At 68.4% G+C, this 26387-nt stretch overlaps 3 protein-coding genes across 3 annotated transcripts; 2 read left to right on the top strand and 1 right to left on the bottom strand.

Moving 5' to 3' along the window:
• Positions 1-1003: 1003 nt before the first annotated feature.
• On the top strand, positions 1004-5227 carry USHBP1 (USH1 protein network component harmonin binding protein 1). The gene is made up of 15 exons (XM_050715685.1): positions 1004-1012; positions 1201-1367; positions 1441-1541; positions 1892-2001; positions 2083-2280; positions 2366-2467; positions 2542-2696; positions 2797-2937; positions 3010-3092; positions 3388-3523; positions 3629-3872; positions 3947-4129; positions 4204-4295; positions 4372-4494; positions 4960-5227. The coding sequence occupies exons 1-15, from the start codon at positions 1004-1006 to the stop codon at positions 5225-5227; spliced, it is 2112 nt and encodes a 703-aa protein (XP_050571642.1).
• Positions 5228-9851: 4624 nt separating this feature from the next.
• Positions 9852-16028, top strand: NR2F6 (nuclear receptor subfamily 2 group F member 6). Its single transcript, XM_035569813.1, has 4 exons — positions 9852-10105; positions 13007-13101; positions 14456-14980; positions 15540-16028. The coding sequence occupies exons 1-4, from the start codon at positions 9852-9854 to the stop codon at positions 15812-15814; spliced, it is 1149 nt and encodes a 382-aa protein (XP_035425706.1). The 3' UTR covers positions 15815-16028.
• A 1228-nt stretch (positions 16029-17256) lies between these two features.
• Positions 17257-23188, bottom strand: OCLN (occludin). Its single transcript, XM_035569818.1, has 7 exons — positions 22490-23188; positions 21305-21463; positions 19174-19340; positions 18903-19091; positions 18654-18825; positions 18225-18266; positions 17257-17911 (listed from the first exon to the last, which is right to left on the bottom strand). The coding sequence occupies exons 1-7, from the start codon at positions 23186-23188 to the stop codon at positions 17810-17812; spliced, it is 1530 nt and encodes a 509-aa protein (XP_035425711.1). The 3' UTR covers positions 17257-17809.
• Positions 23189-26387: the final 3199 nt, after the last annotated feature.

The following is a 26387-nucleotide window of genomic DNA, read 5'->3' as shown; positions in this document are numbered from 1 at the left end:
CCGGCACCCCGAGCACCCGTTCACGACCCCCTGCACCCATGCAACACCCCCTGCACCCAAAACATCCACGCACATCCTCCTGCGCCCATGCACAACCCCCTGCACCCATGCAACCCCCCCGCTGCACCCATGCAATGCCCCCTGCACCCATGCAACACCCCCTGCACCCCGAAAACCCATTCACAAGTTTCTGCACCCATGCAATGCCCCCTGCACCCCAAACACCCATGCACAACCCCCTGCACCCATGCAATGCCCCCCTGCACCCATGCACATCCTCCTGCACCCATGCAATGCCCCCTGCACCCATGCACGTCCTCCTGCACCCATGCAATGCCCCCTGCACCCCAAACACCCATGCACAACCCCCTGCACCCATGCAATGCCCCCCTGCACCCATACAATGCCCCCTGCACCCATGCAATGGCCCCTGCACCCCAAACACCATGCACAACCTCCCGCACCCATGCACCATCCCTCTGCGCTGCCCCTTTGCACCCCGTGCACCATCGCCCAGCACCTGCGTGCCCTGAGCTGGCTCCCTCCTGGCCCTGCACACCCCAGCACCCCGTGCTGTGCCTCCCAGCACCCCAGACGTTCACGTGCCCCCTCTGCAACCCCAAACTTTGAGGGTTGCGCAAGGACACAACGCTGGGTGCACACTCTCGGTGGGGTGCACGGGCACCCAGGTGTGTGGGGAGGGTCTGGCGTGGGGCCGAGGTGCCGTGGGGCAGAGCAGGGCTCTGGGGGCGGTGTTGGGGTGCCCGGCTCCTGCAGAGCCCCCCAAGACGTCTCCATCACCCGGCACAGGGCAGCGCAACGGTTAAGCGCGGGAGGCTGCGCCGGGGCTCCTGAGGAAGAGGAAATCTCGGCAGGAACAAGGAACGGGCAAGACCTGGGGTGGCCCCACGGGGCCCCGCCGGCAGCCCGGACGTGCCTGGATCCGGCCACGGCACGGGGCCGAGCTGCGGGGCCGGGCTGAGCGGGCAGGAGTCGGGCCGGGATGGAGGAGGCAAGTGGGGTGTCCCTGAGGGTGCTGGGCGGCCGTCCCCAAAACTTGTCCCTTGTCCCCATCCTGGCCGAACCACGGCAGGTGGCGGCCCCTACACACCCCAAACACCCGTTCGACCCCATTCTGCACCCGCGCACCACCCCTGCTGCCCCCTGGGACACCACCCGCAGACCCTCTGCTCCCCACAGCCCCTGCCAGGCCAGCGGGTGGACGAGGACGAGGCCAAGGACGAGGACAAGGCCACAGGGGGGGACGCCCGGGACGTCCCACCCCATGAGGAGCACATCGCCCGCCTGCTGGCCACCGTGGCCCGGCTGCAGCACCGCGCCGAGCAGCTGCAGCGCCGCCCCAGCAGGTACCGGCACGCGGCGGCACCGGCACCGGTGTCACCCGGGCCATCGCCAGCGCTTGGCCTCACCGCCCCGCAGGGAGGATGAGGAGGGCTCGGGGGGCACCGGCAGCCTCCCCGCCGAGACGCAGCAGCCTCGGGAGCTCGACGGCGCGCGCTGTGCTGGCGCTGGTCTGGAAGGTGGGTGCTTTGTGCCCTGCGGCACCGAGCCGTGCCTCGCAGCACCGTGCTGTGACGTAGAGCACCGTGCCGTGCCATACAGCACGGTGCCGTGCCATATAGCTTTGTGCCATGCCTTTTAGCACCGTGCCGTGCCATACAGCACTGCGCCATGCCACACAGCACCATACCGTGCCATACAGCACTGTATCATGCAGCACCATGCCATGCTGTACAGCACCGTGCCGTGCCATGTAGCACCGTGCCGTGCCATACAGCACCGTGCTGTGCCATATAGCACCGCGCCATGCCTCGCAGCACCGTGCTGTGCCGTGCCAGGACCTGACCCCATCCCCGCTCCCTCTCCCCAGCCCATGGCCCCGACCTCTTCGCCGACCTGCAGCACGCCGTGAGCTCGCTGGAGCGCGCCGTCTTCTCCCGGCACCGCCGAGCCCCGGCACTGCCGGCGGAGTGGGCGCGGGCGGCCAAGGTGAGGCAGGGAGGCACGGGCAGCCCCAAAGCCCAGGGGATGGGCGCTGCCCGACCGGCCTCATGCCCCCAGAGCCTGGAGGAGCTGGAGCAGGCGGCGGGGGCTCTGCCGGCCGCGTGCCGGGGGCCGGAGCAGGGCGAGGGGCTGCTGGATGCGGCGGCGAGGAACGCGGCGCTGCGGGCGGCCCTGGGGCACCGCGACGAGGAGCTGAGCCGCGCCACGGCCTCGCTGCGGGTGCTGCAGGGGGACCGCGATCGGCTGCAGGGGAAGGTGGGTGCCGGGGTGGGGTAGGGGTGCCAAATGAGGGGAGCCCCCCCGCTTTGGCCCCCAGGGCTCAGCTCGGTGCTCCGCACAGGTCCGGGACCTGCAGGAGGCTCTGGCCAGGCTGGGGGAGCCGGACGGCTCCGGCAGCGGCACCGCGGGGCTCGGCAGCGCCCCGAGGATGGGGGAACCCCAGGTGAGTGCGGGGCTGGGGCGGCTCCAAGGGTCGGATCCTGCCCCGGCACCAGGCTCTGCCTCTCCCCTCTGCAGGACCTGCCCTTGTGCCTCCCGAGCTGCGATGGCACCCAGCCCCATGGCACCCAGCCCCACGGCACCCACAGCACCCAGCCCCAGAGCCCGCTCTCCCCCCAGCCCTCAGAGGGTGCCGGGCAGGAGCTGGAGGATCGGGTGCAGCAGCTGCAAAGGTGAGCCCCCCCGCCCCCCCCCCCCCCCCCAGAGCCCCAGGATCCACTGAGCCCCCGCTGGTGGGGAAACCGAGGCACGGGGCTGAGCGGTGGCGCCCAGGTGCGTGGAGAGGCTGAAGGAGGTGAACCAGCAGCTGGTGGCCGCCCTGCGGGAGTGCAAGAGCGACTCGGAGCGGCTCAGCATGGTGCTGGGGCAGCACGAGTCCCGCAGCAGCGCGCTGCGCCTGGCCCTGCACTGCAGGTGGGGGACAGGATGGGACGGGGACGGGGCTGGGGACAGGCACGGCGCGGTGCTGAGCGCCTCTGTGTGCAGCGAGCGCTGCGCAGACACCTACGCTGCTCTGCTCGACCAGGCGTGGGCGAAGCTGGGCAGGGGAAGGGACGGCCCCGGAGGTGGTGAGTGGCAGCTCGGGGGGGTGCGGGACACAGGGGGTGCTGGGGGACCTCGGGGGGGATGCGGGGAGAATGCACGAGGGATATGGGGAGAATATCAGGGGATCTTGGGGGGGTGCTGCTGGGGTGCTGGGGACACGCAGGGGGGATGCTCAGGGATGCAGGGGGAGGTTAGGGGGGATGCAGTGGGATGCAGATGGGATTTGGGGGGGGATGCTCAGAGGGTGCTGGGGGTCCCGGTCCCCAGCACAGCCCCGCTGTGAGCACGTACCGGTGAGGCCGCCTGCCCCGTGCCTAGGAGCAGCAGGGCAGCACAGCCTGGAGCAGGGGGCTGGGTCCGGTCCTGAGCCCACGCAGGGGCCGCAGCTCCCGCACCGAGCGGACCCGGACGGCCAGGAGGAGAGCGGGGCCAGCGCCTGCCCCGGGCTGCAGAGGTACCGGAGAGGGCACGAGGGTGGGTGGGGACCGGGCTGCGAGCGCCGTGCCCAGCACTGTGCCCCCGTGCCCAGCTCGGTGCCACCACATCCCCGTCCCCGCAGCGCCCCGGTGTCCCAGGGGACGGAGGAGGGGGCCCTGCGGGAGTCCATCCGCCGGCTGCGCGCCGAGCAGGCGGCCGTGCAGGGGTCCCTGCGCGACGCCCCCGCGCCCGCCCGCGCCCTCACCCGCCGCGGCGAGGACGCCCGTGCCCGTGCCGAGCGGGCTCTGCGCGATGCTCGGGCTCTGCTGCCCGGCTGGCGGCGGCTGGAGAAAGAGGAGCTGCTGCGGGACCTGGCGGCGCTCAAGGTGAGGGTGAGGAGGGGGCGCGTGGAGCCCCCCCGGCTCTGCATGGCTGGGGGGTGACGGCGCTGCCCTGCCAGGAGGCCATGGCCGAGCTGAAGACGCGGCTGCAGCTGGTGGAGAAGGAGAAGCGGGGCCTCGGGGTGCTGGCGGCGGCGCAGGGGCCGCGGGAGGCTGCGCTGCGCCTGGTGCTGCAGCACCTGGAGAGGGAGCGAGGCGGGGGCTCCCCCAGCCCCCCCAGCAGCTCCAGCAGCAGCGAGGAGGTGAGGCTGCCCTGGCTCTGCTCCCCACGGCCGGGGGCTTGCTGGGGGTGCTGATTCCCACGGGGGCTCTGCAGGATGCCCAGGTCACCCGAAGGGGAGCGGCGGCGCCCAGGCACCCCACGGACCCGGAGAGGATGGGGCAAGAGCTGCTCCGCGCCCAGGCCCGGTAAGGAACCTCAGCACCGGGAGCCCTGCGTGTGCCACGGCACCGTGCCGGGCTCTGCCACGAGCGTGTCCCCCAGCATCGAGGAGCTGCACGCCCGGGCACGGGCCTTGGTGCTCTCCCTGGAGCAGAGCAGCGCCGCCAGCCGCGCGCAGCAGGAGCAGTACGTCACCGTCAGCGGAGACTTCTTCCACGCCCACAGGTGGGCAGGGGGTGCTCAGTCAGTGCTCAGCACGCAGCGGGTGCGCGGTGCCCCTGCGCGTCCCAAAAACGCGGTACCTGCCTGCACGGCCTGGGTGCACGTCCCTCCAGATGCATGCCCCAAAAGCATGCTTGCTTCATGCCCAGCCCAAAAGCGAGGCCCCTTCCTGCACACCCCAAAAGTGCTGTTGCTCCATGCACACCCCAAAAGCCCCACCCTCTCTTATGCTCTCCAAAAGCGTGGCCCCTTCTCGCACATCCCAAAAGCGCGGCCCCTTCCAACCCCCTGAAATAGTGCCCCATTCCTGCACGCCTCGAGGGTACAGCCCCAAAACCACCATCCCTTTGCGCGCACCCAAAAACCGCAACCCCTTTGTGCACACCCAAAACCGCCGTCCCTTTGTGCGCACCCCAAAAGCACAACCCCCTTTTGCACACCCCAAAAGCGCGGTCCCCTCCCCAAAAGCACTGTCCCCGTGCCCCGCGGTGACGCTGTGCCCGCAGGGAGCTGGCCCTGGCGTACCGGGGTGCCCGGCAGAAGCAGGGGGCCCAGCTGCGGCGCCTGGAGGCGCAGGCGGGTGCCCTGCGGCAGCAGCACGCCCAGCGGGTGCAGGCGCTGGCCCGACGGCTGCAGGCCCTGGAGCAGGGCCCGGCTGGCAGCGAGACCTGCATTTAGGGCCCCCCCCCCGGCCCCCCTGTGCGATGGGGACGGGATGGACCCACGGGGACAATAAACCGCTGATGCTCGTGGCTATGGCTCGGCCAGACTGGGGATCGATGGGGGGCTTTGGGACGGACCCGGGGCTCAGCTCGTTCCAGCAACAAAAGCCGTGCCCCCCCCCCTGCACCCCCCCCCCGGGTCTTGCGGCGCAGATGAAGCCGTTTCGTTATCCCTGACGTGGGATCAAAGGTGACGGCGGTGGCCGTGGCGGGAGGGCCCCATGCATATTCAGGAGGGAAGAGGAGCAGTGACCCTGCACCGGGGGCAGCCGCGCATTGCGGGGGGGGAGAGCCGGCAGCAGGGCTGGGCTGGGGGCTGCCGGCGGGGAGCGGGGCTGAAGCCATCAGAGCAGCCCCCGGCGCGATGGGGTGGCGGTGGGGCAGAATTAGGGCAAGCGTGGGGCAGGATTAGGGCGAGCGGGGGTCTCTGGTGCCAGGGTGCAGGGGGCTGGGGGGCAGCCCGGGGCACAGATGTGCTGCAGGGTGTCGGGGAAACTGAGGCACGGAGCTACAGCTGGGCCACGAGGAGGGCTGCGGCTCCCCGGGGACATCCCGCAGCGGAGTTCAAGGCTCAGCGGGTCGATATCCAGATGGAGAGGGCAGACAGGCAGGGCTGCGGGGACGCAGAACGGGGCTGCGGGGCAAGGCTGGAGGGCAGCGGTGTCGGGGTGCACAGCAGGGCTTTGGGGTGCAAAACAGGGCTGTGGGGGTGCAAAACAGGGTTCTGGGGGTGAACAACAGGGCTATTGGGGTGCACAACAGGGCTCTGGGGTGCACAACAGGGCTGTGGGGTGCACAGTAGGGCTGCAGACCTGGGGGTCGCAGGGCTGCTGGCTCAGCCAGGTCTGGCCTGGCTCGTCGGGGGGTCCGGGGGGGGCCCGGCAGTGGTGGCGGTGGCGTGGACAGGCTGACCCACGGGTTGAAGGTCAGGGCTCTGTGCTCAGACCCCTTTTCAGATTCAAATGGGCTCCTGGGGGCTTTGTGCGCGGGGTCAGGCTTCACCGAGAGCCGCATGAAAGGGCTGGGGCGGCCGGGGCGGCTTTCAAGTCCCTGGGTGCCGGGGGCTGGGGGGGGGAGCCCAGACGGAGCCGCCACCACCCCAGTCCTGGCTGCGGAGACCCCCCCAAAAACCTGGGCACACCCTGGGCCTCTGCCAAGGTGCTGCCACCGGGCTGCTGGCACGGCATGGCACGGCACGGCACAGTGCAGCGTGGCACGGCATGGCACGGCACAGGACAGCTTGGCACCCCGCAGCACCGACAGCAAAGCCCTGGGCACCCCAGGAAGCAGCTGTAGGGTGCAGGCTCCCACCCCACAGCACGGCACGGCCGCCCCGGCTCCCTTTGTCCTTCGCCTCCCCAAGCAGCTTGCACGCCCTCGGCACGCATGCACATGCCCGCACGCAGGATCCGGCCCCGGGAACGCGGCGATAAGGAGCCGCACGCCCTCCGCCCTGCCGCAGGATCACTCGGGCTCTGCAAACAGCTCCGGGGAGGAGCAGGGCCGGATCCTGCCTGGCATGGGTGGCCCCAAGGGGAAGCCAGCCCCGGCAGGGGAAACTCAGCCAGGAGACGAACTGAAAATCAGGGGATTGGGCTAAAATCCCACAGTTCTGAATGTGTGGGGTCGTGCACACCCCGTGCGGGTCTCCATTGGGTTCCCAGACCCTGGGGGGATGGACGGGCAGGCAGACAGACAGACAGACAGGGGTGTCTGTCCCTACAAGGGCATCTATCCAAAAAAACAGGGGCATCCATCCAACCAAAGCCCCCAGGAAGTGGTGCTGCTGGTGGCAGGGGGCACGGCTGCCCCGCAGCCTGGAGCTAAATGGGGTGCAGGTAAATGGGTCGGGGCTGGCGGCGATGGCCCCCGCCCCCCCCCCCCCCAGCGATGTCGGCCCCCATGAGGCTGCAAGCCCAGCCCTGCCACTTTGGCACCGTTTGCTTCCTCACCCTCCAGCTCGAAGGCTGTGGGAGGACAGGGGCCGCGCCGCTGGGCGCCTCTGCCGGGCCGGACCCTCGGCGAGCCCACGCGGGGCGGCAGCGGCACGAAGCGCGCCGGTGGCCCCACGAAACACGCCGGCAGCCCCGACCCCGCGGGGGCCCTTTTGTGCGGGCGAGGCAGTGGAGCAGCGCGAGGAAGGAGGAATTCCTCCGGAGATCAAACGCCTTCGCCCACTGGACACCGACGTCAAAACAAACACGGCTCCCATGGCGGGGCCGGCAGCCGCGCGGGGGAGAAGATCCAATTTCCTCCTTTGTTCCTGGATTATTATTTTTTTGCAGGGGGCAAGGAGGAGGGGGAGAGGCAGGGAAAGGGCCATAAATCATGGCCTGACAGAGGAGAAAGGAGCCGCGGGGCCGGCTGCAGGTGGGGGGCGACCGCCCCGCTTCACCCCCTCGGCTGGGCTGGGGCTGGCGTTGCCTCCGGTGCCCCCCAGCAGCCGCCGCCAGCCTGGCCTGGCCCCATCCTGCCCGGCTGTGGGGCTCAGCAGCCCTCCCCTCCGCAATCCCGTGGCATGCACCCCTGGCCATGGCCGCCCCCGTGCCCTGCCCGAGCTCCCGGGCACCTCGGCACAGCCACGCTCGCAGGTACCACGTGAGCACAGATCCCTCCAGACAAGAGGAAATGGAGGTTTTATTTATGGCCGGAGCTGTAATCCATCTCCCTCTGCTGCTCCGTGGCCTGAGTGCTTCGCTTTATTTATTTATTTCTTTCTTTTCCAGCCTGCTTTGCTTCGCCTTCCCTTTAGCAGCAGCCGCCCCGACCGAGGAGCCGGCCCCGGCGCGTGGGCTGGGAATGCCAAGGCCGGCGGCACGCGGCGGTGCCAGCAGCGCTCACCCGCAGCCCGCCCCCGGTGTCCCCCCCCCCCCCGTCCCCGTCCCCACCTCCACCCCCTCGCCCTGCCTGGGGTCCCCCGTGGGGACAGGCCCCCGGCCCCGTGCCTTTCCCTCTGGACTTTGTCCCCAAGCCAAGGTGAAAGGTGCCGGGAGACACCGGGGCCACCACAGCGGCATCACCGGGAGAATTTGGCCCCAAGGTGAAAGGCGAAGGCGCAGCGATAGCGTGGGGCTGTTCCCGGGTCAACCACCTTTCCGCGCAGCTTATTCCTTCATTAATAATTAACCGGGCGGTGGCACGCGGGCGCTGCGGGCACCCTGGCCCACCCGGCCCTCGCGGGGCCGGCTGGCGAGCCCACCTAGGCCTGGCTTAATTAACCAACTCACAACTGGCTTTTGCGGGGCTGCGCGGAGCCAGCTCGTGCCCGAGGACCCCCCGGTGCCGCCGGAGCCCCCGCGACACGGCCCCGTGCCCTTGTCCTGCCCGGCGCCACCGCACCGTGACCGAGCTGTGACCGCTGGTTTTGGCTCCGTCCTGCCCGTCCCCAAGGGCGCATCCACCCCAGGCTGCCCCCAGCCCCTCGTGACCCCCCCGGGGGCTCTGGCACAGCACCACGCAGCGCACGGGGACGGAGCGCTGGGCTGCAGCACCGGGGGGCTCCGGCGCATCCCCGCGCCCCCCGCTCCTTGCAGCAGTGCCGGGCGCTGCCAAGCCTCGGTCCCGGGGGTGGGGGGTGGGGGGCAGCGACGGGCTCTGGGGAGGCCACCCCCCCGTGCCCCCCCCCCCCTTGTCCCCAGCCACCCTCCCGGGGACAAATGGCCCTCTCCAGCGTGGCACGGCCCCATCCGTGGCGGGCTCCGTGCGCCCCTGCGGCTCCGCTCCCGGCTCCGTGCGCGGGGACCGCGGTTTGGGTGGTGGGGGGGGGGGGGTGGCGGCGGCGGAGCCCGGGGCCGGGAGCGGAGCTCGGGGTGGGGGGGGGGGCCGGGGGTGACCGGCAAAGGGTTGGGGGGGCGCTGGCGGGGCAGGACCCGGCGGGCGGCGAGCGGAAGGGGAGGAGGACGGGGAGGAGCATCCAGGGCGGCCACCGCGGCAGCGGCTGAACTTTGCTCTTTCGCGGGAGGCGGGGAGAGCCCGGGGCTCGGCGGAGCGGGTCCCGCCGGACCGGGCTGCATGCAGCCTCGGCGGCGGCGGCGGGGCCCGTAGGGGCAGGGGGGGCCCGGCCGGGACAGCGGCGCCTCCATCCCTGCCGGTGCCGCGGAGCAGGAGCGGAGCCGCCGGAGCGGGGGCAGCGGGCAGCGGGAGGAGGAGGAGGAGGAGGAGGAGGAGGAGGAGGCGGCGGCGGCGGCGCCCCCCCCGCATGCGGCGGAGCCCCGGGGGGGCCGCCGAGCCCGGAGCCGCCGAGCCCCGCCGGTGGGGGGGGTGTGTGTGTGGGGGGGGATGCGCGGCGCCGCGCCCCGCTCCCGCCGCCGCAAAGTTTGCGCGGGGCCCCCCCGTTAAGCGGGGCTGCGGGAGTGGGGGGGAGGGGGGGGGGTGGGTAGGGAGAAAAAAAACAAACAAACAAGACAACAAAACAAGAGAAGAATATATATATAGGGAACCGGCCCCCATCCGCCTGCCCCCCCTTAGAAAAAAAAAAAAAAAAAAAGAAAAAAAGGAAAAAAAAAAAAAAGAAAACAACAAAAAACCAGAAAAAGCAACTTGCTCAACTCGCTCCGGGAGGCGCCGGCCGCCGCGCACCGGGGGCGCCGCTCCATGCGGCGGCGGGGCCGGTGCTGAAGCCCCCGGGGCCGCGGAGCCATGGCCATGGTGGCCGGCGGCTGGGGCGAGCCCAACGGCGGCGGCGGCGGCGGCGGCGGCGGGGAGGAGGCGGCGTCCCCGGCGGGCGGCGGCAGCGACGCGGAGCACGGCGAGGAGGAGCGGGCCGGGGCGCCCGTGGACTGCGTGGTGTGCGGGGACAAGTCCAGCGGGAAGCACTACGGCGTCTTCACCTGCGAGGGCTGCAAGAGCTTCTTCAAGCGCAGCATCCGCAGGAACCTCAGCTACACCTGCAGGTAGGGGCTGGGGGGCGGTGGGGACCCCCCCCCCCCCCCCGCCTTCCCGGGGCGGCTGCGCCGCGGCGTGCTCGCAGCGCGAGCGGTGGCACCGGTGCGGCTCGGTGGTGGCCACGCTGTGGCTCGGCGGTGGCCTCAGTGCGGCTCAACGGTGGCCTTGGTGCAGCTCGGTGCTGGCCCCAGTGCGTCTCGGTGATGGCTGCTCAGCCACCCCGGTGCAGCACCGATGGTGGCCCCGGTGTGGCCACACAGTGGCTCCGCGGTGGCCCCGCTGCATCGTGGGGTCTTCCCGTGCTCTGCACCCCACGGAAGCGGCCCCAGCCCCTGCAGGGATGGGTGGCCCTGCCCGATCCATCCCCAGGGCCGGTGGCAGAGCGGGTCGTCGTCACCGCCCGGCTCTGCTCCAGCATTAATTGCCATTTCAGCCTGAAAATGCGCCGAGGCTGCGTGTGAGTCAGCCCGGTCACGGCCGCGCTACCCTGAGACAAGCACCAGCACGGCACCGAGGATAATTTTAACCGGAGGTGTCGAGGGCCTGGCGCGCTGCAGGGCGCTGATCCTGCGCTGCCCTTGTGAAATGCCGCTGGCGGTGCTGGGCCCAGGGGCGGTGATCCTGGACGAGCCCCTCAACCCACGCAAAGTTGGGAGCTGCAAATAATAACTCCAGAGCTCCTGGTGGGCTCGTGGATGCGCAGGGCTGCCGTGCCCCGGGACGGAGATTGGGGCTGTTGGCAGCACAACCGTGCACACGGGGCTCACGCGCAGGGCAGGACCCGGCGGCACGTGCGGGCGCTTCCAGCGGCGTTTGCTGACCCGGTTGGATGCGGCGAGCACGGCGCCCCGCGGGTGCACCGGGTGCCCCGCTTTCTCCCTGCCCGAGGGGCTGCCGGCTGCGACCTTCGCTTCACGGTGCTGGGATGGCACCGAAAGGAGCGGGGCAGCGGTGCTCCCGTGGCGGCTGCCGTCTCCGAGCCGCCTTGCTCTCGTTTGGGCGGCCTAGATTCGTCCTCCCCCACACCTCTGCTCTGGCACCGGTGGCGTGGCACCCGTGGAATGGTGCGGGCATCCTCCCCGGTGCTGCCTCAGTTTCCCCAGCTGATCTGCGGGATGAGAGGTGCTGGTTTCCTCCGTCACGAGCCGCCGCATGGGATGAGTTGTGTGAAGACGGGGCACACGTACGGCTTTTGAGAAATGCCAGGTTCCCAATTGCAGGGGAAACAAAGGAGGTGCAAAATCAGGGCTCCTCGGGGCAGGAGGGCTGCGCCCCAGGTGCTGCCGAGGTGCGGAGGGATGCAGGGCGCAGCACCCCGAGGTGCTGTGAGCAGCCCAGCCCTCGCCCCGTGCTGGTCGCCTGCTGCAGGTGGGGTCTGTTCCCCGGCTCGGTGGTGCAGCGGAGGGTCGGGAGTTTTCCAAGTGCGCAGCAACTATTGAAGGGGCAGGGAACAATGCTCTCCTGTGGCAGCCCTGGCATCTGCTTTGTCGAAGGAGTCAAAAGCAGCAGCGAGCCAAGATTGCTCTAATTTGAATATTAAAAGTGAGTTGGATTCAGTTTAGTTCTTGCACTAAATAATTACATGTTCTAATTACATAATTAGCACAGTATACGCCTTTTGTGTTCTCACAGTTTCCCAGGTCGCTGCAGCGGATCAGCTGGGAAACTCGCTACGAGCTGCCGGCGTTAGCCGAGGCTATTTTGGGTTTTTGTGGGGCCGGGGGGGGCAATCAGGCGTGCCCCCACCACGCTGGCCCTCGGGAGGGTTGGCCACGATGCCGGGCGCGGGCGCCTGGCTGATGAAGATGTAACCTGCCGTTGTGATTAGCGATCGCTGCTCCCCTGGAATAACTTTTATCAGCAGCGCGTTCGGAATGTGTTAAGCGCAGTGGTGATGTTCAGGGCGAATTAATTCCGGTTTGAGCGCCGCGGGAATCCCTGCGTGCCTCTCCTCCGGAGTCGTGTCGGAATGAGGATGTTCGTGTCGGGGCTCCCAGGCAGAGCCGAGCTGCTGCTGGCCCGCGGCATGGCCTGCGACTTCCTGCCTCTTGCTTTATACTGCTTAATTTTATTGCCAATTCATCAATAACCTCTTTTCCTCCTCACAAACCACGATGGCCGCTGGGTGGGACGTGAGTACCCGCTGTCACCCACGCCCTGCTGCGGCCCTTGACCGCTGGGATCAGGGCCACGGGGCTGAGCCGCCGGCGATGCTTCGGGAACGTCCCTGGCAGCCTGGCCCAGCCCAGCTTTCTGCCCTTTTACCCCAATTTCACCCCGTCGATGCCCAAGCAAACCCGTTGCATGGTGCGGGACTGCTCGGGGCCCAGGATGAGGATGCATTTCCAGGGGGGCCAGCCCTGACCCCATTTCAGGCTCTGAGGCTGCTCAGGGGGCATTGGGGAGCATCCCCCTGGCCGGCGCAGAGCGGTGGCCCCCAGGACCCGGCCCCACAGCGGCCGTGCCCGCAGGGGCAGCCCAGTCCTGCAGCTCCGTAGGAAATAGTTGGAATTCCTCGCGCGGCCGGGGCCACTCCTGCCTCCAGCCAGCCGCCTCGTGATGGGGGCACGGGGCATTGCCGGGGGTGGGAGCCCCCAGCCCCGCGCTTCTCTTCCCTCTGTGGAGCTCCTCCCGTGCTGCGGGGGCTTCTGCGGCTTTCCCAAACCCCTGGGCATTGCTGGAAACACAAACCCTCAGCCCTTTCTGTTGGAAATAGCTCGCGGTCTCTGTTACCATAGCATCTGCGTGCGGGTGAGTGTGCGTGTGTGAGTGTGTGCACAGGGGCGGCGTGGCACCGGGAGGAGGCTGCGGGGCCGTGCCCGAGGGCACCGGCGCGGGCGGTGGTGGAGGAGCCCGGCGGGGACATCACGGTGCTGCCCAGTGCCACGTCTGCCCTGTCCTCCCTGCAGGTCCAACCGCGACTGCCAGATCGACCAGCACCACCGCAACCAATGCCAGTACTGCCGCCTGAAGAAGTGCTTCCGTGTGGGGATGAGGAAGGAAGGTAACACCAGCACCGCGGGGACGGGGACGGGGACAGCTCCCACCCGGGCCACCAGCCCCGTGCCGCTTCAGCGGGCGCTCGCCCAGCTCTCTGAAACCCTCTCACCCTCTTTGCAGCATCAGCCTGGGGCCAGACCTCCCTCTTTTGCCCCTTTTTCCTCCTTTTTCGCCCTCGGGGCCAGCGGAGCAGGTGGTGTTTGTTTAGAAAGCTGCACGCTGATAAGGTGACACACCTGGAGCCGCTCGGGCGCGCGCCCCGGGCGCGGTGGAGGTCGGCTGGGAACGGCGCTGCTGCAGCCGGGGCCATGCAAATCCTGTCCAGAGCTGCACGGCTGCTTGGCTTGGGCCAAACACTCCCCAGGCTGCTGCAGACGGAGCTGTCCTGAAAATGAAGGATTTCAGCTCAAAGCAGAGCCAGCAGCAGGGTGGCACGTGTGTGCCTGGGGCGAGCTCAGGGTCGCCGTCACTCATGGTGCCACGTGCCCCTGTCTGATCTGGGCTTCAGGGGTCCGGGCTGGGATGGAGGGTGCTGAGCTTCAGCTGCGCACCCTGGGGGCTGTGTCCCCGCTGCTGGCACGAGCCGGGGCTCGGCATGGGCTCGGCGCAGTGCTGGGGCTGCTCAGCGGCAGGTGGCATTAACGCAAGGAGCAGGGAGAAGGGTACTGGAAGCAGGACAGTAATTCCCTCCTTTCCAGAGGAGTCGAGATGGCATTATTGCCACTTAGCATGATTTAGAGCTCTCATTTAAGTGGCTCATGAACAGCCCATAAATTAATTACTAGGGTCTGAGCAAATAGTGGGCGCTAATGGGAGAGGGGGGAGCTGAAAAATGGCTCTCCCTGCACGCAATTAGGAGGGGGAGTGCCCCGGGGTTAACGACGCTTCCAAGATGGACGTTTTATTTGCAAATAAATGATTGCCGCCATGCAATGACCTTGGGCAGCAATCGCCCTGCGCTGCCGCAGCTGGCGCAGGGGGGGGCCACAGTGCCGGCAAGGCGCCCGCCTGGGCACGGCACAGCCAGAGCCAGGTCCCGGCGTCCTGGCACGGGGTCGGGCGGTGGCGCTTTCCCAGCCCTGCTGCTGCTCGGAGGCCGTGGCCAAGGAGCTGCCAGTGAAGCTCCAGGGTGCTGAATACATGAGCGCAGCAGCTCGCACGCGCCGCCTCCCTCTCCTGCAGCGCCTGAAAGCCGCCCGTTGTTCCCGGGGCTGTGGGCAGGAGGTTCCAGGATCCGTCCCTGCGCAGGGCGCAGAGAAGCCCGGGTGCACCCACGGGTCCCCCGGGAGCTGGGTGGGGGGGAGAAGCTGGATGCGGGATGCACAGCGCGGTCAGACACCCCCCTGCTTCCCTCTCAGCCGTGCAGCGGGGCCGGATCCCCCCCACGCACTCCAGCACCAGCCCCAACACCATGCCCAGCGGGGAATACTTCAACGGGCAGCCGGTGTCGGAGCTCATCTCGCAGCTGCTGCGGGCTGAGCCCTACCCGGCCGCCCGCTACGGCTCGCAGTACGCGCAGCAGGGCAGCGTCATGGGCATCGACAACATCTGCGAGCTGGCCGCCCGCCTCCTCTTCAGCACGGTGGAGTGGGCTCGCAACATCCCCTTCTTCCCCGAGCTGCCCGTCTCGGACCAGGTGGCCCTGCTGCGGCTCAGCTGGAGCGAGCTCTTCGTGCTCAACGCGGCGCAGTCGGCGCTGCCGCTGCACATGGCCCCGCTGCTGGCCGCCGCCGGCTTCCACGCCTCGCCCATGTCGGCCGACCGCGTCGTCTCCTTCATGGACCAGATCCGCATCTTCCAGGACCAGGTGGAGAAGCTCAACCGGCTCCAGGTGGACTCGGCCGAGTACAGCTGCCTCAAAGCCATCGCGCTCTTCACGCCGGGTAGGTCGGCGCTGCCGCCGCCGTGCTCGAGCCCCGTATCCACCCCACGCAGCCATGAGCCCACAGGGAGCGTCTCCTTTGGGATTTGGGGAGCAGGGAGCATCGGGGGGGGGACCTTGCACCCTCAGCACCTCTCTGCTGTGGTTTGAAGCATCCCGGCTCGTCCTTCTTCTGAGGGGCTGAGCGTCTCTGGGGTGACAGGAATGAGCAAAACACATCTCCCCGTGCACTGACGGGTGTTGGGAACCCCCCCCAACCCCCCCCAACTGCTGGTCCATGCGTGCTCAGCGTGATCCACAGAGAAGCTGCAGGCTCTGCAGCAGCACTTTGCAGCTGGAGCAATCCCCGCGTGGAGCATGGCCTCGGGGGGGGGGGGGGGGGCACCCCCATGGACACCATGGGTGCCCTCGCTTCGGGTGGGTGCAGGCGAGGGGCTCTGCATCGCGCCTGGCAGGAGCTGGGTGCCGATGGAGAGGGGCAGGGGGTCCTGGGGGGGGGTGAAGGGGGGGAGTCTCTGACCGCAGCCCCCTCCCCTAACCCCTCTCCATTCCCCCCGCAGATGCCTGCGGCCTCTCGGACCCGGCGCACGTGGAGAGCCTGCAGGAGAAGGCGCAGGTGGCCCTGACCGAGTACGTGCGCGCGCAGTACCCCTCGCAGCCCCAGCGCTTCGGCCGCCTCCTGCTGCGGCTGCCGGCGCTGCGGGCCGTGCCGGCCTCCCTCATCTCGCAGCTCTTCTTCATGAGGCTGGTGGGGAAGACGCCCATCGAAACACTAATCAGGGACATGCTGCTGTCCGGGAGCACCTTCAACTGGCCCTACGGGACGGGGCAGTAGGGGACAAAGACAAGGATGCTCCCGATGGGGACGCCCCGGACACCCCTGAGATGCCAAACCCCATTTCCCTCCGGAGACGCAGCCGATGCCGTCCCCAGGGCCCTGAACTGCTCGAGCCCCCCGTGACTCGTCCGCCCGGGGGCTGCTCCCCCCCCCCGGCGTGAGCCCCGAAGGCCGCGCGGTAGCGGCGTTGTGCTCCGGAACCCAACGGTACCGCTCCTCTCGCTGCAGGCGGACGCCGGACTTTTCCTCAACCCCGCCAAGCAGAATTCGGCCGCCGTGGGGCAGGGAGGACCCCGGGCAGCACCGGGGGTCAATCCCGGCTCTGTAAGGCAGGATCCGGCCCGGGGAAGGAGCCTCCAGCCTCTTGCTGCCTGTCCCAATCTGGATTGCAGGCATCGGGGTGGAGGTGATGGAGCTGGAAGCAGCCTCGGGGGGGGGGGGGGGGGCTGCACAGAGGGGTCCTGGCATGTGCCCTCCCCCCAAATCCTGCCCATGGTGGGTAGGGGCTCATTCAAAGCCCCTTTGCACCCTCCCAGGACAGATCTGGCCTCGAGGACTGAAGCGCCGACCTCGGAGCAGCCCTTCTGGGGCCAGGCTTCCACCCCCAGCCCTGCACTTTCCACTGAAGCATCTCCGACACCGGGGCACGGGGTGGGCGATGTGGGGGGGGGGCTGGGGGTGTCTGGCACCGTGCACGATGTGGGTGCAATTACAGGCGTCCTTCCTGGGTGCTCTGCACCCAGCCCAGCCCCTTCCCCCCCCAGGGTCACTCCAGCGCCTTCCCTTCCCTGCTGCTGCTTGCTTGCTTGGTGCTTTGGCCCACCCCCCCCCCCCAACCCCATGGATTTTAGGGTGGGGGGAGATGGATGTGGGCATTCCCCCCCCCCGCCCACGCTCGCTCTATTCCCGTGCCTCATTTTCAAGCCAGGACCAGGTGAGAGGGGGGTGGGGGGGAACCAAAAATCAGTCTGGAAAGTGGGGGCACTGGGGACAGGGGGGGGCACAAATGGAGCCGGGGGGGGCATCCCCGTCCCCCGCCCAGGTCCTCGCAGCGAGGCTCTGCTTCTCAGGGGTACGTGCTGTGCAGACAGAGGCAGGATTAGGCGGGGATTTGTCATTTAGATTGATTCACTGAAAAATATAATCCTTGTTCAATGATGCTAAACAAATTAACGGAAGTCAATAAAGATGTTTCCTACAACGCCGGGGGGCTGTGCTGGACGGGGGTGATGCTGAACCCCCCCCTCCCCCGGGTGGGGGGGAGATGGTGTCGAGCGGTGAATTAAGCCCCAAAAATGCTGGGGGGGGGGGGTGGAGGGTGATGTTCTTCACCCCAAAGGTTCCTCGGGGTGAGTAAATCCCAGTGCACGTGGTCTGACTGGGGAAGGGGCGGCGTTGGGGTGTAAGGGGAGGTTTGTACCTTGCCTGTGGGCCCTGACTTAAAATCAACAGATACAGTTTATTTAAACAAACAACGGTAAAAATTACACAGTTTCAGCCAGTTCCTTACAAAATCTCGCCCCCCCCCTAGCAGCTGCCTGGGGGGGGGGCTCTGCCTCCCTGCCGCAGGGCCGGGGGATGCTCTGCCTTCACACGACGCGGCCGCGATCCTGCCCTGTGTGCTGCGGGCTCCCAGCACCAGCGCGGGGCTGGGGCCACATTTTGGCACCCCGAGGTGCCACGGGGCTGGTGCAGACCCCGCTCCGGACCCCAGCACTTCCCGGAGGCAGGGGGGCTCGTTCACAGCCTCCCCAGGCCAGGGGACGGGTGCTCAGGACCCCCCCAAACATATTTACAGCACGAGGAGGGGAAACGGCCCCCAGCACGCACCCAGCGAAGGCACTCGGGGGTATTCACAGTGGCTGGGGTCGACGCCCAGGGGTCGCTTTGGATGTTGTTTTTTTTACAAAAAGGTACAAAATGCATAGGTAGGAGTCTGTGCGGCGGCGGGGCCGGCGGTGCCCCCCGGCACGCATCCTGCCGCGGCGCGGGTTAACCCCGCACCTTGTCGTAGTCGCTCACCATGCGCTTGATGTGGAAGAGCTTGTTGCGCAGCGCCTTGGTCTCCATCTTCTTGGTCTGGTAGTCGGGGCTCTGAAAGGCGGCGCGAGGGCAGGCGTCAGCGCCCGTGGGCCGGGGCTGCTCGGCCATGGCACCGCGGGGCTGGGGGGGCAGCTGGAGCCGGGGGGGGGCAGCGCCGAGCCTGGCACCGCTCATGGGTTGGGGATGGAGAAGCAGGAGCAGGCCCCCAGGGAGCACCGCCTGCCGTGATATCCCCCCGGCCGTGGGGGTTGCACATCCCTGCAGTGCATTTTTTTTTTTGCCCTCCCCCAGGCGCAGCGCACCCGAGTAACCCAATTTCAACCGGGATGTGGGAACTGAGAGCAACCGGGCTCCGCGCACTCACCCGCTTCAAGTCCTTCAGCTGGTTGTATTCCTCTGCCACGTCCTACAAAGGAAACGGGTACGGGGGGGTTACGAGCAGCCCCGAGGGGGGGTGTCCTGCAGGGACAAGTGCTCCCCAGTGCCCCGCAGCACCAGCTGGTATCCCCAAAGCTATGCAGCATCCCCCACGCCCTGTGGCATCCCTGGTGCCCTGCAGCATCCCCAAAGTTATGCGGCATCCCGAAAGCTATGCATCGTCCCCAAAAGCTATGCGTCCCTGGTGCCCTGCAGCATCCCAAAAGTTATGCAGCATCCCCGGTACCCTGCAGCATCCTGAAAGTTATGTATCGTTCCTGGTGCCCTGTAGCATCCCCAGTGCCCTGCAGCATCCCCAAAACCTCCAGGACATCCCCAAAGCCGCAAGGTGTCCCCCCCGGCCCCGAGCCCATACCTGGTACTGGGGGCTGTCCTCGGAGATGCTGTCGAGCTCCTTGCTGAGCTGGTTGAGGCGGTCGTTGACGCCGTCCATCTCGGCGCAGAGCTGCTTGTAGCGCTTGAGGTTGGTGTCGAACTCCTGCTTGTACTTCTGGCGCGCGCCGTCCGATGTGATGGGGGGGTAGAAGCTGCGGGACAGGGGCAGGGTCAGGCCCCGCGGGGGCAGCTGCGGGCAGGGGGCTCCCACGGGGCCCCCCCCCCTCACCTGGCCCACTGGTCCTGGTCCCGCTCGTCGCTGGACTCCACGGCCGTGGTGTAGTCGGTCTCGTACTGCGACTCGTCCAGCTCGGGGTTGCGCCGCCGCCTGCGGCCGCGCCGTGCGGGCGCTTTGCTGGGCTGCTCCTTCACCTTCTCCTCCACAGGGCTGGTGCTGGTCGCACGGTCCGGCTGGTCACTGCGGGGACACGGGGACATCAGCACGGTGCAGACGGATGCCCCCAGCACCCCCCGCCCAGCCGGCAGTGCCCCCCACTCACCCCCGGCTGCTGTAGGTCCCGGAGGGGTAGTAGGCGGTGTTGGGGGGCACGTAGCTGTAGGAGGGCGCGCTGTAGGGCGGCGCGTTGACGGGGCTGGTTGGCTTCTCCGAGTAGGCGAGCGTGGCCGTCTCGTCCTGCACGCTGGCCCCGTCCGCCACGTTCTTCACCTGTGAGCAGCGAGAGGTGCTCAGCGGGGGGACGGTGGCACCGGGGACGCCGTCGTCATCCCACGTGGCCGGAGAAACCCCGGTGCGACCGCTGTGACCCTGTCTGGGGTGCTGATAGGGAGGGGGACCGGCAGAGCTGCTGCACGATGTCCTGCTAGGGGGGAAGGCAAGGGCTGGGGGAGCCCCCCCAGGCAGGAGAAGCAGCATTTTGGGAGGAGGACATGCCCGTGGACCCCACAGCAGGTGACATTGCCCTGCACGGAGCCACCGTGCGCGCTCCAGCACAGGCGCACACGTGCCCGGGGGCACCCAGCATCCCTCCTGCACCCCCAGGTGACAGCCCCCCGGCTTTGCTGGGTCCCGCATCGCCCCCCCAGGTGCTCGCTGCCCACGCAGGGGACGTTTGCACCGGCCGCACGGGGCTCCTGGGGGAGGACGTGGGCCTGGCTGGGCAGATGTCCCATCCCGTCCCCCGCCTTCCTTCCTGCCCTTTGTGGGTTGTTTGTGCCAGGACGGAAGCCGGTCCCTGCCGGGGGCCGGGATGGTGGCCCTGGGGACGTCAGCTGAGAACTCCAGCCGGCAAAGCAGCTTCCTCTGCTGCTTTTCCCCCACTAACGAAGATGCTGTTAAGCGAGGGCCCCAGGTGAGACCGCCACCGGCGTGGGGACAGACACGTCCCCGTGCCACGCCAGGACGGAGCCGGAGGCTCACGCCCACTCGAAGGTCACCTCTCTATCTCAGTCTCAACCATAAACTGGGAATGAGATGTCCCGGGGATGGTTTCACACCCTGACACACCGATACTTCCCTGCCGCAGCGTCCCCAAACAGCTGGCAGGTGCCACCAAGGGACACTGGCAGAGCTGGGGACACCGCGGGCGAGGAGCACCGGGGGTGCAGGGGCTGTCCCCCAGCCGGGCCGGCCCTGCTGCGGGCCAGGAAATGCTTAGCAAGGGAGGGACTTTTAACAAAAATAAATAAACCAGAACAAAGGTGTTTTTGCAAAAAGAAAAACAAATATTAGGTGTACACACACGGAGGGGTGCGTGCGCACACAAGGAGCTGGGCTGAGGGTTTGAAACCGAGCGCTTTGCTGGACTCTGGGATGGCAGGGAATGTTTAAGATCAACCTGAGCTACTTGTTGTCCCCATGGGGTCCTGGTGGGGGAGAGCCCTGTTCCCTGGCACCCCAATACCTGGGCACCCCAATGCAGCTGTCTGGGCTGTCCTGGTCTGGTGGGGATGAGGACTGGGATGGGAATGGGGTCAGCCTCTCCTCAGCCAGGGCACAGCAGCACCCAAGAGCCGTGCTGAAGGACGCAGGCACATTTCCCAGCCCTGGATCAAAGCCCTGGAGCAGCCAGAGCACCCCAGGGCCCCTCCCTGCCCTCCCTGGGAGCAGCCCCCAGCACCCAGGGGACACCAGGGTGTCATGGTGCGCACGGAGCCAGGCTGGTGGGACAGAGCCAGGCCACAGCTGGGTGGCACGGCCCAGAGCCACGTCCCCGGAGCCGAGTTAATCATTGACGAGACCGAAACCGAATTGTGTCGGCAGCCAGCGCTGGCAGGAGCTGGGCGAACAAAGGGGAGAGGGCGCAAAGCCTCGGCGGCGCGCTGCTGGCGCCCGGCCCATCTGATCCGACCCTGTTTGTCTTTCAGGGAGGTCGAGCTCGCCCAGCCCTGCTCCGTTCCCAAAGCATCATGGCACGGGGGCACGGTACCGGGTGGAAAAAGCCAAAAAAAAAAAGGGGTGACAGGGAAGGACCTCGTGGTCCCGTGCACTGCTTGGCGCTATCGGTGATAACGGCGCACCCCGGGAGCTCCCGGCTGCGGGGCTGGGGGTGTGCAAACACCGCGGTGAGGTGCTGGCAGAATGAGGCTCCTGGCATGAGGCTGGGCTGGGGACGGGCACGGTGCAGCCACGGTGGCACAGCCGAGTGCAGGGAGCAGCCCCCCGGGACTCACCCACTCCTCAACGTTGGGGCCCTCCTGCAGCACCGGCGCCTTGTCCCAGTAGATGTTGGCCTTGCCGTACTTCCAGATCTTGCTCCGCGTCTTGTGGGCGAAGAAGCAGATGAGGCAGAGCAAGAGGACGATGAGGAAGCCGCAGACGATGGCCACAGCCTGGAGGAGAGGGAGGGAGGATGGTTAAGGGGGGGGGCAGGCTCTGGGAAGCCCCCTTCCAGGCAGGGCGGGGGTCTGGTTACCCAACCCCTCCCTGAGGCCAAATGGGAAGCGCTCTCCCCCCTCCCAAACACCCCCAGTTTTGGATGGGCGGTGGGACAGCCTCTGCCCGGAGCTCACCGGGCTTTGGAGAGCTTTTGGCCCAGCCCCAGCAGTGGAAGAGGATTTGGTTTTCTCGTGGGGACAGGACAAGTGCAGGTCCCAGGGAGGTGACCCCCCCAGCACCTGGGGCCCCGAGCCAGCTCCTGCACCCGAGAACAGGGACCCCGCCCGTGGGGGTGCCGTAGCACCGGTGTTCCCACGAGCCAGATCTCCGCAGCTGCACAGAAATCGGGGCCGAGCAGGGACGGATCAGGGCCACGCTGAGCCCTCGAGCCCGCGGCTCCCCCCCGCTCAGCCTTCGCTCAGGGCGCAGGAATGCGGCACGGCCAGCCCAGCCGGCCGGGAACCGGCAGCACCAGTTCCACCCCAGTGCCGCGCAGGAGCCCCCGCTGGCCCCAGCCGAAACCGGGGCCGCTGAGCCCTGGTTCGCAGGATCCCGCTGCCTCCTGCCCCACTGACCCCAGCGCAGCCCGGCACGCAGCACCACGCGCAGCCCCGATCCCACCCCCTGCAGGCACGCCAGGCTTGCTGAAATACTTTTACGAGCAGGGAGACCAAAGTACCAGGCAGCAGAGCTGTGCTGGGGCGCAGCACGTCCCCTCCCCGAAACTCCCCTGCTCTGCCGGTTGCACCCGCACCCTCCCTGCCGCCCAACGGTGCCAGAAACGTTAAGGACGGAGCGGAAAGTCCCAGCTGGCTGGGGACACCGCGTCTCACAGCCGGCCCAAGGGCAGCACAAGCAGTTACAGACACTCTCCTTCCCGCACTCGGCTGCGATAAGCGGCGCTGACCTTGCTCAGCCTCACGGCCTTGGGCTTTGACCCAAAAAGGGGGGGTCTGGAGGTGGCGGGGGGACACACTCACCTCCTGGGGGTCCACGGTACAGTAGTGGTAGATGTACTGGTTGAGGTAAGTGCTGCTGCTGTACACCTGGTTGCACATGGCCAGCAAGGGGCTGTAGTAGTAGCTGCCGGTCATCTGCGCCTGGGGGTTGACGCCCACGACGTAGACGATGGAGGCGATGAGCATGACGAAGGCCAGCACGGCGCACACCACGATGACCACCAGGTAGAAGCGGCGGGAGCGCGAGCTGCTCGACTTGCTGATGCTGGCCACCAGGAGCCCCAGCTGGGCCAGGAAGCAGAGCACGGCCATGCCGATCATGAAGCCGTTGGCCGTCCGCGGGTTGGTGACCCCGCCGTAGTAGCCCCCGTACCCGTAGTTGTAGCCCAGCCCGCTGCCGTAGTAGCTGGAGCCGTAGTAGCCGCCCAGCCCGTTTCCGAAAACCCCCCCCAAGCCATAGCCGTAGTCCCAGGCGAGGGTGGAGGCCACGCAGGCGAAGATGGCGATGCAGAGCATGATGATCACGGCCTCCAGGATCCTCACCACGCCGGGCGGCGAGGTCCACTTGTAGAAGTGCTGCGGCGCATCCTCGATGTAGTAGGAGCCCGGCGGGGGCGAGCGGGCGCCGTAGTCGTAGCCGTAATCACCCGGCGGGGGCCCGTAGCCCGTGGGGGAGCCGTAACTCATGGGGGGGCCGTCGTAGGACTTCTTGCTGAACATGGTGGCGGTGGGGAGAGCCTGGGGGGAGACGGACAGAGCTGTGGGAGCGAGGCGGGCGCGCGCGGCACCGCCGGGTTTCCACGTCTCCGCGCGCCCGGCAGGGACTTTGGTCTCCCGTCACCGTAAACAAGCGCCCGCCCGTGCCCGACGCCACGCCACGGGAGTCACCTCTGCTCACGGGGAAACTGAGGCGTGGGGTGGAGAAGGGAGGCGAGTGAGTCATGGGGCATCTCCCTGCACACCCAGCCCTGCCCCACGCTGGGGACCCCGCGCTGCCGGCCCCGGCCACCCGACTGCGGCCGCCTGAAGGAACTGGGTTGTTTAAAACCCTAATTAAACCAGAAAAGCTCTTACCCAAGGCTAGCGCTAACCCTGAGGGTTTCTCCGTAAGCAGCTCTGGTTGGATTAAAAAAAAAAATAATAATAATAATAATACAGGGCACGTTACCAACACCGCAGTGAAAAGCGGTAAACTGGGGCAGATCAAAGGGGGGTGACGCGTTTCCTCGCTGCCGGTGCTGGAGAGCTGCCGCATGGAGCCAGGCGCCCCCTGCCCGGGACCCCCACCCCAACAGGGCCGCCCCAGCCCCACAGTCACTCCCTGCCTCGCTGCCTCGGGTTCCTGCCCTCCTCCGTGCGGTTGGCCTCTCCAAAACACCTTCTGGTTTTGCTTTCCCACAAGTTTACTCCGAGCCAAACCACCGCCAGGAGCGTTTTGTAGGGCCGGGGAGAAATGTCAGGATAACACTGCTGGAAGTGGGGAACCCCTCCGAGGGGGCTGGGGGGCAAAGCAGGGGCTCTGCAAAGCCCAGCGAGCTCCTGGCGCTGCTCCACCACCTCCGGGCTGCACAGAGCCGCCCTTCTCCACCCCACGAAAGCAAAACCCCAAGAGCTCGGCGGGGACCCCCCGGCGGGTATCGCCGGAGCGGGATGCAGCGTGGGGGGGGAACCTGAACCCTGCATGGGAAACCCAAGCCGGAGGCAGGTGGCAGCGGGTCCGGGGTGTCCGTGCCCACCTGGGGGCCAGGGGCTTGGTCCCCTCGCCCCAAACAAGGGTGGTCCCAAGCCCGGGGCTTCAGCCGTGCCCCAGCGCAGCGCTGGAGGAGCGGGGCAGCACTTCCCGGGGTGCCCGCGGCTTTTTTCTCGGGTATCCTCACGCTGCCCCCAGCTCTGCGCATCCCCAAAGCCCTGGGCTGGCGTGGGGGGAGACCCAGCAGCAAGGGGAGCTGCAAAGCCCCCCCCCCCCCCCCCCGGGGACCCCCCACTCCGCGCCGAGGCGGCTCCAGCCCGCCCTGGGCTCCCGCGCCCCCTCCCCGCCACCGGGGCTCAACCCCGGTGTCCGCGTCCCGACGGGGGCAGCGCCGTCCCCGCGCTGTTTTTTGGGGACTTTTTTTTTTTTTTTTTTAAAGGTGGGGGGCTCAGGGTCCGCCCCCCCCCCACCCCTGCACCCCCCAACCTCCCGCGGAGCCCCGGGAGGCGCCGCCGCCGCCTCCCACCTGCCCGGTGCGGCTCCGGGAACCGGGCGCGCCCGCTCCGGTCCCGACGGAGCCCCCGGGGTTCCCCGAGCCCCCCCCCCCCGGTGTGCGGCGGGGAACGAGCCCCCGGGACACCCCCCCCACCACCACCACCACCCCGCCCCCCGGTGCCGGTCCCGGAGCCCCTTACCTGGCCGCTCCTCCGCCTCTTTGTTCCCGTAAAATGGCAGCCGGGAGCAGCGGCACCGCCGCCGCCGGGCGCTGCAGGGAACCGGCCCCGGTTTCCGCCTCCGGGGGGAGCCCCGGGGGCGGCCCCGCTGCTCCCGCCCGGCCCCCGCCCGTGGGGAGGTGGCGGCGGGGGCTCGGCGGCTCCGGGGAGCTTGGGGGGGTGGGGGGAGCTTTGGGGGGCTCACACGCGCGGCGGTTCCGTGGCGTGAGAAAAGCGGGGGCTGGGGGGGGGCTCGGGGTCCCCGGGGGCTGGGGGGGCGCAAAGAGGCCAGGGCCGTGCCCCCCCCCCCCCCCTCCGGAGCCGTGGCACGGGGGCGGTCCTGTTGGGTACCGGGGCTCCTCTCGTTATCCCAGGGGACAGGAGCGTCCCTGGGGGGGTTGCCAGCTGGTGGAGCCTCCGTCATCCGCGGGCACCCCAGGACACGCACTGAAGCCCCCCAAAAAACATCACGGGTTTTATTAAAAGCAGCTCTGCCCCCCCCCCCCCCCCCCCCCGCAGCTGCACCCCTGGGGGCGCTCCCGAATCCACACCGGGTGCGGAGCCACCAAAGGCACCCCACAACCCGCAGGTTTGCTCCCCGTGCCCAGGTGGGTGCAGTGGGTGGGGGGCAGCGGGTGCCTCCTGCTCGCCCCCGCAGCACCGTCACCCCCCGGTGCTGAGCCCTGCGGGGTCCCCAGGGCTCGGGGGGGACCTGGCAGAGCCCCGGGGTCCCCGGCTGTCGTCCCCAGAAGTCCTCGTGAGCAGGCTCAGAAGTAGACGGCGCTGCCGCGGGCACCGCGGTCGTAGTCCCGGATCTGCCTCTTGATGTGCGTCAGCTTCTTCTTCAGGTAGTGGCAGCGCCGCTGCTTCTCCAGGAAGGCCGAATCCTGCCGGCGGGAGACAGCGGCGCTGTGCTCAGCCCGGAGAGACCCTGCCATAGCATTGGGGTCCCACGGGTGCCTGGGACCCCCCCCCAGCTCTTTGAGGGCAGGGAAGCTCGCAACCCCCCCGGCGCGGCTCTGAGCGCACGAATCCTGACCCCCTACTCACCCTCTTCTTCCTCAGGACCTCGCGCCAGACGCGGGCCACCCTGCTCTCATCCTGCGGGGCGAAAAGACACAGCCCAACATCCCCAGCCCCGCCGGCACAGCCCGGTGCTGAGCCCTGCCCGCTCGTGACACCCGTGGGACACCCACCGTCCCGCCGAGCGCATGCCGGGGCAGGCGGCGCGCGGCGGCCTCCAGCTCCCCGAGCCTCCGCCGTGCCTCCCGCACCTCGCCCAGCAGCTCCCGGTACTCGGCGTGCTGGTCGCTGAACACAGCCCGGTATTCCTCCCGCTGCCGCCCGCTCCGGATCGCCGGGTACTTTCTGTATGGCCACGGGGGGTTACAAGGCTCAGGGGGGTCCCCGCTCTCAGCTGGAAGCACAGCAGTGCCCCAGCACGGAGGCACAGGGGGGCTCCGGACCCCCAGGGACCCCATCCCGTGGCTGTCCTCTGCCTTGGGGTCACTTACAC

This window comes from Cygnus atratus, chromosome 26 (assembly GCF_013377495.2).
Source record: "Cygnus atratus isolate AKBS03 ecotype Queensland, Australia chromosome 26, CAtr_DNAZoo_HiC_assembly, whole genome shotgun sequence".
Classification (NCBI taxonomy): Eukaryota; Metazoa; Chordata; class Aves; order Anseriformes; family Anatidae; genus Cygnus; species Cygnus atratus.
This window is presented reverse-complemented; position numbering and strand designations above follow the sequence as displayed.